The sequence below is a fragment of the Siniperca chuatsi genome, linkage group LG2 (assembly GCF_020085105.1).
Source record: "Siniperca chuatsi isolate FFG_IHB_CAS linkage group LG2, ASM2008510v1, whole genome shotgun sequence".
NCBI lineage: Eukaryota > Metazoa > Chordata > Actinopteri > Centrarchiformes > Sinipercidae > Siniperca > Siniperca chuatsi.
The window spans coordinates 20145070-20157403 of NC_058043.1; the positions used below are offsets into that span (position 1 = coordinate 20145070).

Sequence of the window (12334 nt, forward strand, 5' to 3'; positions counted from 1 at the left end):
AAGGGGCCTGACAAATTCCCTTGCCCTTCCTCCCTGCTTTCTAATGCAAGCCACTGATTCTGAGTGACTAAAACCTATTTCTTTACAAGTACAAGGTGCTCTTGGACATAAAATGCAGGTTATAAGCTAAAGACCTTGGCTTGTATGGAACAAAACACTGCTTATAGAAAAGAGGAAACTAGTATAACCAAAAAAAAAAAAAACTCTCTTGTAGTACATTCATTATGAGTTATGTGAACAGACAACACAGATTTGCTCCAGTTAAGTTTATTTGCACTTACATATTCATTCATCAATCGTGCCAGATACACACAGCATTGCAAAGCACATTCAGCGAAAGTCTTTTCAGTGTCTTCCTGTGTGTTACATGTTTATTAATGATCCATGTCTTTGGTGATTTCTTGGTTTACACAATAAGAGGATAGCAAAGCTTCTAAAACAAATGCAAACAGGTTAGTTTATACTCAGTCTGTCTTTTAAGGTGTGTTGACAAAAGGGCAGTGTCTGAAGTTTTGGTAGTACGTCATATCTACGACACAAACTACTAAAATTCGGCATTTTAAACTTCCTGTTTTAGCCTGTAGTGTAATGCTCTGCTACAAACATGTGGTTGTCTAAGGATTCCACAGGATTGCACTGTAAATCAAGGCCTCCAGTGGTATGTTAACAAAGTGGTTTCGCTTAGCCCTACAGATAACACAAGTGTTTAGCAAAAATTGGGTAGCTTAAATAGCACCAAAGTGACACTGTCTAAAAGGATTCATTCACCATTGCACCTATACTGAGAGACTCTTAGCTAGTCAATGAAACACATAACTAATGGGAATGAGCACTATAGATCAGAGGTTGTTTTTTTTTTCAGTTTCTTCTTTTTTATGTTTTTTTTTCTCTCATGGCTCTGGCTTTCACATTTTCTAATGAGCTTTTATCTACTCATCCTTGTCATCCTTGTCATCCTTGTCGCTTCTATCAGTGCGGTCTGAGTCTCTCTCCTTCTCCCTCCTGGATTCCTTCACCACCTGATGGAAAAGAAACAGACTTGTTCAAATTCTCTTTCATATGGTATAAGTAAATACAGCTGTTATGTTCCTCACAATTTCCATAATGCAAATAATATCAAGCTAGTTAATTTGCATTGTGTCATGTCACTTTTGTATAGATCATTGTACCTCTCCATCTCTAGTCTCAACTGTCTTTATCACCACAGTCCTCTTGCTCAGGCTGCCTGGAGCATGTTCATAGTCTGTGAAAAGTCAGATTAAAGCACTGCTGAGATTTTTACAGATACATTTGCAGTCACAAAATCTAAGTTTTTAAGATTCACTTCAAAGGTTGAATTATCAAGAGTTATTGATCAGCGATAAACTATATAGAGTAGCAAAGTGGGAGGAAATATGTCGTTTTCTCGTAGATAATATTACGTGTCTCACGGTCGAAGCATTTCAAGGCTCGGATTGGCTCGGAAAGATCAACAACTGCATCAGAAAATATCAGTTTATTTGATAAAAAATCAAAGGTACAAGCTTGTCTACCTTTGACTACCAAGGTACATTTTGGAAAGTAATATACAATCACTGAGCTTAAAATTCCGTTACATGCACTGCTAAGGGGAGGAAGCTAAAGATAATGCTGTTTGAAAATTGACAATACAATCGGCAGCTTTAAATCAATTTACATTTGGATTCTGGGTCAATTTTGGATGATTTCAGCAACTGAGTTGACGTGTTTTGTTAGCCATTACAGACAACTGCAACAACGAAGCGTTTGAATTTGCTACAGCTCCGATTCGCGCCTCTGACTCGCTTCTTCTCCATAGAAACGGCGGCTGAGGCGCATGGCTATTTTAGTATTTAGAACCATCCCCATACCAAACTGGCAGTTTCTCTGAAACTAAGCTGAAATAATAATAAAAAATAAGGCTATAACATAAATCTACAGGATTGTTAAATTATCCAGGAGGGTACTGCATTTCTATGTTGAGTGAAACATTTGAAATGGGAATACAGAATGTGGAAAACCACTTTCAGAACCAGTGGCTCCTCCCACTTCACAGCTCTATAATTGAAAGGTAAAAGGGATCCCCGAGACTGTTATATTTGATCTTGAAAAAAGACAAGTATAACTTACCTCGCTCACCAAAGTGATTGCTCATGCCAAGATTGAGGATGGGAACAGTAATCCTAAACAGGGAATATAAAATGTGGGTTTTATAAACAAATCTATAATGAAAAATGATTTGCTTTACTTGAGGTTAGACTTGCATATCAATTACTTTGAGGTTTGTAATTGACACAGATTAAAGACTAGACCATATAAGAGACAAAACTGTAACATTTTTGGCTGTCAGATGAAAACTTCAACATCAAGAAAGTCAGTTATAAGAAAATTCACAATAGCTCTACTATTAGCAATTTATATGCTCCTGTATTTTTTTTTATAACTCTACAGTGATAAAAGAAAAAAAATCATGTAAAAACAGCAAAGATTTGGACCTGAGACACAGTATGTTTTCCCTCACCTGCTCTCCTCCCCCTCCAGCAGCTTACGGTAAGTAGCTATCTCAATGTCCAGAGCCATTTTGACATTGAGGAGGTCCTGGTACTCCCGAAGGTGGCGAGCCATCTCGTCCTTCAGGTGGTGGATCTCATCCTCCAGCCTGCCTACGTTGTCCTGGTAGTTGCCAATCTCATTGCCAAACTGGTCCTCCATTTCACGCATCTGCCTCAGCAGAGCTTCATTCTGGAAAACACAGTAGCGCATACAGTGCAATAAGAGGGTGTAATGTGTATAAGGATAGATTATAGATTAATATAGACAAATGACAGGTGGTGTTTGGCCTCACCGTATTCTTCAGTGCATCAATTTCACAGTTGAGAGACTGAATCTGCCTTCTGGACTCATTGGCCTCCTGCTTGGCCTGCCTCAGAGAATCAGTGTTGCGCTTTGCAGACTCAGTCAAATCAGCAAACTGCAGGAACAAAAGAGGAAGCACACAAGAGTGAATACTGTATGTGTTTGTATGTTCATGTGTGACTGACAGTGTCTCTGTCACACAGACACACTGTCAGTCTGTGTGACAGACAGACCGTCTGTGCCTACCTTGGACTTGTACCAGTCCTCAGATTCCTGCATGTTCTTTAGAGCAATGGTCTCATACTGGGCCCTGATGTCCTTCAGAGCACCAGTTAGGTCAGGCCTGGAGCTGCTCTCCACCTCCATCTTCAGCTGCTGGGTCTGGACACTCACTTGTACTTCCTGGATTTCCTGATAATACCAAGATATGGACAAATGGTTAAAAATATTGTCAGAAACACGAAACTGTTATTTATCAAGAGCCTGCCAACAATTAAAAAAAAGAACCATTCTTCCATGCTGAAACAGTAACATTTATTTAGGTGCAAGTAGCCAGTTTAGCCCCATCCATTGGTATCCTCCAAGGTTCAGTTTTGGGACCCCTCCTCTTTTCTACACAAAGCTCTCTTGTTGAGGTGATCACATCACATTTCATTCAACGTCTATGCAAATTACACTTAAATAATCTTTTCTTTTCCTCCTTCTGAAACTCAGCGGATTCTTGCCTTGCAGAAATTGCCGCCTGTTCTCCCAGTACAGATCTTCACAACATATTTCAACAGACAACTTCAAATGTGGACTAACATCTCCCACATTTTCAAAATGTATCTGAACTGACACCTTTTTGGTGTTTACTCTCTAAATGTAACATGTTGCTTAGTTGGCAAAGGTTGGCAAACTGCCAGTGGTGTCCACCCAACATCTCTTGCACTATTGGTCAACTAATCACTGGGCAAATCAATCAGTTAATTACTAGTTTACCACAAATACAAAGGAATCAATGAAATATGTGCATGCAAAAGTTGAGCATTACCATTATAGCTCTCTAGATAACATTGTGTTGATAGGTGACTCCAGAGAGAAAGGACTTTTCCATTTATACAACCAAAGTGGAAAAGTGCAGAGGAGGTAGCATCACTTACTTCATCATGGAGCTTCTTAAGGAATTCAATCTCATCCATCAGAGACTCAATCTTCCGCTCCAGCTCCAGACGGGACAATGTGGCATCATCCACATCCTAGTTTTTATATGAGACAAACATAGTTTATCTTGCCATAATTGCAATATGTCATCAATTGTTGCAGCAAATTATATTACAGTACCTCTAAGATTACATTTCAATACGCTGAAATGATTATCAGAGTTATATAACGACTGACTGTATTTGACAGATTATTGTGAGTTTCATCTATTTTGAGGTCGTAAATATGTCATTACACGTTTCCTTTAATGCATAGAAATATTTTAAGTTATGATGTGGTGCAAAGACTTTCTATATAAAAATGCTTAAAAATGTAAACTCCAGGATATAATTCACAAGGATTTCTTTTTAAGGATAAAAAGCCAAGTTAACTAAAGACAAAAAAGCATCTCTCGCCAATCAACAACAGTTATAATACATTTGATTTGTAATTGTTCACTCGTATAAATCATTTGCAGCCTTAGGGGGAAAATGTTTCAATAGAAAAATCTCTTTCCTGTCTAGTAGTCTAGATCAATGACATTTTAGAAATCTGCCCTGTCACATTACTTTGACACTGTTGTGGATGTATTGGAGATGGATGAAAGCTGTCCATTTTGACCTGTTATCTGAGACTAAGGACAATGTCAATATGGTAATCATGGTCCAGTGAGCTGAGTGTTTACCTTGCGGAAGGCAACCAGATTATTTTCAGCATCTGCCCTCTTCTGGGCTTCTTCCTCCAACCTTGAGGACAAAGAGCAAGACAAAATATTTTAAACAGTGCTCAGATTTCCTATAGGCTCCAAGAATGTCTTTTTTTACAAAAGGGGAGAGAGAAGAACCTGATGAATTTGTCCAAGAGCAGCCTTTCTGTCTAAGGTTACACCAGGGCATCAGCTGGCAAAAAGCTTTCTGGATCAATTTGTTAGTTCACTGTCCTGTAAAAAGGGGTTGGGAGTGCGCCCAGTGGAATCAGCAGTTGCTCCTTTCAACTAATGTGGTTTCTCTACAGTTCAATACGGTCATCTGCACACACTCAATAAGGTTATGTACACACACTTCCCATCTCTGTAAAGATTTTAAATGGTCATTTTGTTATTGGCTAGCATACAGTGAAGGGACAAAAACTGTGGAGTCCAGATAATGGAAGTAACATTTACAGGGCAGCTAAATAAAATCTGCAGTATGTGGGATTTGCTTTAGCAAACTGAGACATTTGTGGCCCGTCTTCAGCCAAAATGTCACTTGGAGCTCCTGCAAAAATGAGCAAAATCAAATGAAAATGAAAAAGCAAACTCAGTTACAATTCATGAGTCATCACAAATTATATTACAATGTACAATATATAAGTTTGCTCATTCTCTGCTAACACTTTTTGACTGATGGGCTGTCTGTGTGGTCGATGTCTGGATGTGCGGTTGAATCCAGCTCCATCTGTCCTGTCAGACAAGTCATGTCCGGAATGGCCATAAAGTAGATTAGTGGGGAAAGCATCACATAGTGGGGCCTGCTTCCTCATCTTTAATTCATGTTGTGTTACAGGGGTCCTTTTGTCCTAATGGGGTCCCTGGCACCATCCCATCAGCACAGAGGGACACTGACAAAACACACCTAATGGAGTCACTGAGTCACATTGATTTTTCCTGATGCTATTCTCACCACGCCTGATATCCATCCTCTCTTCCTCTGGTCCCATTTCCTCTCGCTCTCTCCCCTCCCCGCTCCTCAGCCGGCCCCACCCTGTGTCTGGTCCATCCATCCTCCTCCTGTCTCCTCTCATCTCAATAACTGCATACATAATTGTGCTTTTAGTTTCTAAAAGTCAATAAATGTGCGTTATTTAAGGGAATCATTCATCCCCAAACACTTCTTTATCTAATTTGGCATCAAGTACTGTGTACACAGTTTGATCAGGCAGGGGGCGGGTGAGGCTCTTCTCCTTGTTTTGTGTTAAATCCTGCCAGTACACAAGCCATTCAGTATACATATACACTCATACATAGAAACAATCTCATGCTCAAGATGCAGCGCAGTGTCCTGTATCATACCGCCGCTCTGTGGTGTCCAGTCTGCTGATGTGCCACGCCCTACTCCACCATCATTACTGGACTCAAGTGGCAAATGCCCAGGGACTCTGTACCTTCTCTGTGCTTAAAGTGGACCATGTACAGTATATTACAACCGTGACTGATGTGAATGAATGATGTGATGGGGGCATTGGTGGTAAGCACAGTAACCCACACCCATGGTTCAGCGTATATGACTGACAAACTCACAACAGGGGAATGAACATTGGAATGAAGAGGACAAAAAACTGTTGACTTTGTTGGGACAATATGGTTTGTTTGAGCAGGATGCAACTTTCTCTGTAGCCATATGTTCTGTAATGGCTATTTTCTTGAGGCAAGGCCAAACAATTCCTCAAACAATTCTATTCTTTTATCAATGTGCTCTTCTAATTATCTTTCACCTAAAATATCTCACAGTATCACCCATGCATTAACCATCTATCTATCTATCTATCTCTCTATCTATCTTACTTTGTACTTTTCTTTCTTTCTCATCATGTTGGTACCAACCTCTGCTTGAGCAAGACCAGGTCCTCAGCCAGATTGTCCCTCTCCAGTTGGTACTGGTCCCTCTCCTTTCCGATGGTGTCCATTTGGCGCCGCAGCTCCCTCAGCTCCTCCTGGAAGATATCAGTGGCGCGGTTGGGCTGACCATGCTGCTGCTGGCCCTTATACTGGTTGAGCTCCTGCTGCAGTGCACCATTCTGCTGCTCAAGGTAGCGCACCTTCTCGATGAAGCTGGCAAAGCGGTCGTTGAGATCCTGCAGCTCGGCCTTCTCGTTGCTGCGGGTGGTTAGGAACTCCTGGTTGATGGCTTCAGCCAGGGTGAAGTCCACCTTGTCGTAGGTGAGGCGAGTGGGCTGGGTGCTAGAGCGGGATCGCTGTTGGTGGTAGGTGGTGGAGCGGGATGCCACCGCGGGTGACATTGAACGCATATAGCGCCCCCCAGAAATGGGCATACGGGAGGACACAGGGGAGTAAGAGGACATGGAGATGGGGTGTGGGCTTCCAAAGGTGCGCCTGTAGGAAGTGGAGGTATGCATTGAAGAGTGGCTCATGGTTGGTCTTATTCTGTTCTCTGTCGCTGTGGAAAGATAGAGAGCTGGATGCTTGGAGATGCTCGTGAGGCAACAGGACATCAGACTGAAGAGTGCTGGGGGTTTTTATACACACAAGCTGGCTATCCCGTCATCCTCAAGCCTCCCCCTCCCTCATTCCTCCTCACCCCACCCACATGAACCCTTCCTTACTCCATCACTCATCAAAATACAAGCTTTGGCCACTCCCTACCCTTCAGGGATAGACCCTGCCTCTCTCTGTGCTTTCACTGGCGCTCTGTCTTACTCTCTGTCTCCACAGTTCCACCCTTTTAACTAGAGCACTTGGCAGGAAGCCAGACTGGCCTCCACATTACTGCTTTGATTACTAAGATGTCTGCTCATGCCCACCCCTCTGCGCCCTGATTCATGCCCTCATTGACACTTTACATTGGTTCTTAGTCAGTCAGTTTCAGTTGTTGTTTCTCCATATGATTCTACATATATGATTTCACTCTTACTTGCACATGTAATGTTCTTAACTTTTCTATCAAATGTGAATCTCAAGGATTCTGTTACCTGGTTCCCAATAAGAAACTGTGAAATTGTGGCCTAAATTGAATCACAAGGATACATTGATTAGATTCTTTTTTCCCCCTCCATCTGTCTGCCGCCCCCCCCGTCTGTCTCTCCTTTTACAGTAATGGAATACTTTATTGATATTCTGGGCGTCGGGGGCAGAGCCATGACTCTGCAGTTATTCTATCCTTTTGAAACACACTAGATCTAGTAATCCCTGTTGTCAAATAACTGTATTTCTGGTATTTTGACAAAGTGGTGACAGTTGTTCTAGCACAAATGATTAATGATTTAAGTAGACATTATCAATATGAGTATAATATGACTTTGAAAGCAATGATTTTCTTTTAGCTAGTCAGTATTCGCAATATCAAACTTTATAGCACCTTGAACACAGAAAAGAATGTATTTTGATCTTGACATATGGTGTTATAATTTATCTCTCATATGAGACTTTTTTCAGACATCAGTTGAAATTGCTTCAGCCATGGACAAATAAGACTGCTATAAAACCATCAATATTGTATTAGGTAGTTTCTTTCTCTGTAGAGATGTATGAATCCTATTTACATGGCTAATAAACAACGAAGTGCAAGGACTAGACGCTTTACTGTAAAGTTATGATATACAGTAATACAGTTTTACATTAAGCCATAACTCAAAATGACATGGCAAGCATGCAGCAAGATTCTGTGAGGTTTCAAATCTTTCTGCAGACTGTGTGTGTGTGTGTGTGTGTGTGTGTGTGTGTGTGTGTGTGTGTGTGTGTGTGTGTGTGTGTGTGTGTGTGTGTGTGTAAGGTCTGTAGTCATTTTAATTGAGGTCTGCCTGCAGACAGGCTACTAATCTCATATAAAGTTGACGTAATTCTGAGCATGCTCTGTGGTGACTGGGTGTGGCACTTTCTTCCCTTTGTGCCCCCCCGTGATGCTTGGTACCTTTAATACTGTCCACTTATGCTCTCTCATATATAATATAATACACAACCAAATATAACATATTGTGTCATATATGTTTGTCTTTAAAACACATACACACTGTTCAGCAACCTTTAATTTAACCTGTACTCAGCACTTTGTCTGATTAACTTTGGGTTTCCTCTTCCTAATGGAGCATCTGGAGCATACTGTAGTAAGTATCGTTATCACCTTTTCTGTCTGTCATTCACAAACACTCACTGATTTTCCTCCTTGTAGGTCTGCATGGCTGCTACTGCCAAGGCCTGGCTTTCTGCGTAATAAATGGCCCATGTTAGTCTTGGCTCTATAATCTAATCAGCCTGCTTTATGGTCAGTAACTCTTTCCTCTCCCTCCCTCCCCCCTCTGTCTCACCCTCTGTCTCACCCTCTGTCTCACCCTGCTCAGAGCACATTTCACTTTCTATTCTTTCACCAGATCCTGCTCCAATTTTCCCATATGTCAAGGTTTTTTATCAGTGTAAAGACTAAATCTGCATTTCTACACTTTAATTAACAACATGTATGTCAGGCACAGACACACACTCACACTTGCAACAAACATGCAGCTCAATAATTTTTAACTGGACTGTATAAGTAATGCTAACCATCAGCCAGATGTTACCATTAGGGATTGATCCTTCTGGTTCTCTGAGAATTCCCGAAGGAGCCATAAATTCAATAATGCTTCTTCAACAGCATCAGGCTAAAATATCTGTTCCCATTTCCGCATATTGAACTCACAGTATGTGTGTCATGTTTCAAATCGAAAGAGGCGTTTTGATATCTCAGTCATATGTGATAATAGAGAACAAACATTGTGTTGGAATTCAATTTTGGGGGGGTGGGATTTATCCCATTTTCATGTATAATGTTCATGTTTTGGTTGTGGTCTCTGATAAGAAATCTAATCAAACTTGTGTGTCCTAAACAGCAATCAGCAGTGACAACAGCACAGAGCATTGCTGCATAGAAAAATTAGCTTAAAGCAACATTTACAGATGCATCTGAAGTCAACATTTTTCAAATTCTCACAATCTACAATATCTGCGCATGTCAGCTATGGTATGTTTAAGGTTACGGAAAGATGGTGGTTATTGCAAATGAACTATGGTTACAGTGGGGTTATGAATGCACTTGGACTGAGTATTCAGTCGAGAATTCAAACAGTTGCATATTGCAGCTTTACTATAAACAGCAAAACAGTGTAAATATTTATTACTGCATTTGTAAAGGCTTTCCATCAACATACTTTGAAAACTCCTGTAGTAAAACAACTGATTAATGTAATAATGTTTCACATGCTAGATTTATTTTTTGTACTTGATGGAGAAGAAAGAAACTAATTGATGAATGTTTCAAATCAATTTGATTGACACTTTACTTGACAACATTTTAAGATGGTAAAATCAATATGTGTAGAATTTAGTTGGGGTTAAGGCTGAGGTATGCTTGAAACAAAGAAATTTGTGCGATGTGTCATCCAACCACGTAGGAAGTGTTATGGCAAAAGTGTTATAGCTGTTCCGAAGGCTCACTTGAAGGCAGGGTGAAAAGCCGGCTGACATAGAGAGGGGGGAGGTGCGATAATCATACATATGGGGATAGTGGTGCATGCTTTCAGACAGTTTCTCCTTGAAGGTAGTAGTTGTGTGAAGAATGAAACAAGAGCCCAAGAGAGACGTTCAAACCCTGCTTACATCCCCCCCAATTCCAACATCAGAAAGATGTCGGGGGACAGGGTTTCAGACGGACACTTCATTTGAAGCATACTGATGCCTTTAGTGGTGAGCATAGCTGTCTGCCACAGTGTCTTTTTTGATACTATCACAGCGGGGACACCAAAGTTGGAAATTCTACATATAGTCATTTTAATTTAAGGTACAGAATAACTTGATACATGTGACAAATGTTATTACCAATGTAAAATATAGAAGAAAATTTTCAATCAGAACAATGTGTTCTGACGGTTCTGACAAGAGGTGACGGCATGAACTGGTTAATATATTGTACATGCTGATTGTGGGCTGCAGTGGGACTTATCGCTACATCCTTGACTGTGGTAGGTTTTCAGCAGTGTGGAGTCGTTCAAATTAATCAGAGCTGTGTAGCTGCTTGAGTGGTGTCACTGCACTAACTCATCTCCAGGTTTGTATTGTAAAAGTCTGGCCTGGTTATCTGGAAAAGAGAAGCCAATTCCTGGAGCTTGGTGACAGTTCAAACAGCTTGACTGAGACAAGTGGTGAGGATGCTGTGACCTGTTAAAAGCTGTAGGCCTGGTAAGATCCAGGAGGGCTGTCAGGTCCAAGATAGAAATCATCTATGAAAAATGATGGCCTTCCAGCAGAGCTGTGGGGTTTTGTCTTGGCTGAAGTGCACGTCCGGAGGGAACGGAGATGGTTGAACAACACATGGAACATGTGACCGAGAGACATGGTAACGGTCGTGGATGATTAATGGCTGTGTTTGGTAATTACTGTAATGGAGCACTGCAGTGTTACACAAGTCTATTGGAAGGATATTCGTTTGGAATAGGTATGTATGTAAAGACAGAGACAAAGAAAGGACATTATGGAGCAGTGCATGCATGAGTGAAACCCCACCAATACAAATTGCCTCCTGAAATCCCAAAACGTTTTGTTGAGAAAGGTGCACAGTAGGTTTTTATCTCATATTTTACTGCCCAAAGACTTATATGACTCCCCACTCTAGTGCAATAATACAATAGACTGAATTTTAAAATCAGTAAAAAGACATAATGCAATAGCCTTCACAAAAACAGAAAGATTTTCACTTTGAACTTCACTTTGATTCATAAATGCAAATCATGTAATCAAGAGCCATCTTTTCTATTACCTCCCTATCACTCCACATCTTTGTTTCCGCTGTGTAGGCCGGGCCATAGCTTCTTCCAATAAAGATTTTGCTGCAGTGACGTCAGCCCTTTTTTCCTGCACTGCATTTGATATACATGTTACTATCAGCTGCTCTTTGTCAGCTCAATGCATTAAGGTAGCCTGCAACATCTTAATAAATCATTTTAATTGAGCAGAGAGCAGAACGTGATGGTAGTATATTTTTAGCACACACAGCTGCAGTGTTCCTATGACCACCACACCACTTTCTGACAACGTCTAGCGTCTGAAATGTTCTTGATATGACTGTACGTATTTTATAAAGTATTTATATTATAAAGTGGATTTCTGCAGTCCAAACAAGGCATCTTTCATTGGTTTTAGAATATTCTACTTTATATTATGCGTAGAACAGATTTTTTTAGTGTTATGTGTTGGTGTTGTTGTCTAAATGTTCCCTCTCTACTAACTAATCTAATCTGTGGCTCAATATAAATTCCCATTTCATTATTCTACGTATTTATGCTTTTCTTTGACAGCCATAATCAAGCAGTTACAAGCTGATGAGATCTTTCTAAAAATACAATAGTTATACGTAAAGTTGTTGTAGTAGATTAGTCCTGGTGGGTATCTTTAAGGTTTAACTGGTATAGTTACACCGATCATTAATTTATTTTTTGGCCACTTGGGGGCAGCGCAAGAACATATCACCTTATAAAGTTAATATGGCAAACATGTCAGCAAACAGTGGCCTAATTACACATCCAGCAGATAGGGAGAAACAATTAGCATTCATTAGGA

General features: G+C 40.5%; 1 protein-coding gene across 1 annotated transcript; it reads right to left on the reverse strand.

The window, feature by feature from the left end:
• Nucleotides 1-251: 251 nt before the first annotated feature.
• On the reverse strand, nucleotides 252-7257 carry prph (peripherin). Its single transcript, XM_044217255.1, has 9 exons — nucleotides 6617-7257; nucleotides 4721-4781; nucleotides 3996-4091; nucleotides 3100-3264; nucleotides 2843-2968; nucleotides 2519-2739; nucleotides 2128-2180; nucleotides 1170-1243; nucleotides 252-1019 (listed from the first exon to the last, which is right to left on the reverse strand). The coding sequence occupies exons 1-9, from the start codon at nucleotides 7243-7245 to the stop codon at nucleotides 930-932; spliced, it is 1515 nt and encodes a 504-aa protein (XP_044073190.1). The 5' UTR covers nucleotides 7246-7257; the 3' UTR covers nucleotides 252-929.
• Nucleotides 7258-12334: the final 5077 nt, after the last annotated feature.

Excerpts from the sequence above, each read along its gene's own strand:
- prph (XM_044217255.1), bottom strand. The coding sequence starts at position 7,245 with ATGTCCTGTTGCCTCACGAGCATCTCCAAGCATCCAGCTCTCTATCTT. Across the intron at positions 4,782-6,616 it reads CTGGTCTTGCTCAAGCAGAG|GTTGGAGGAAGAAGCCCAGA; the intron begins GTTGGTACCAAC and ends TTTGTCCTCAAG. Across the intron at positions 2,969-3,099 it reads AGGACTGGTACAAGTCCAAG|TTTGCTGATTTGACTGAGTC; the intron begins GTAGGCACAGAC and ends TTGTTCCTGCAG.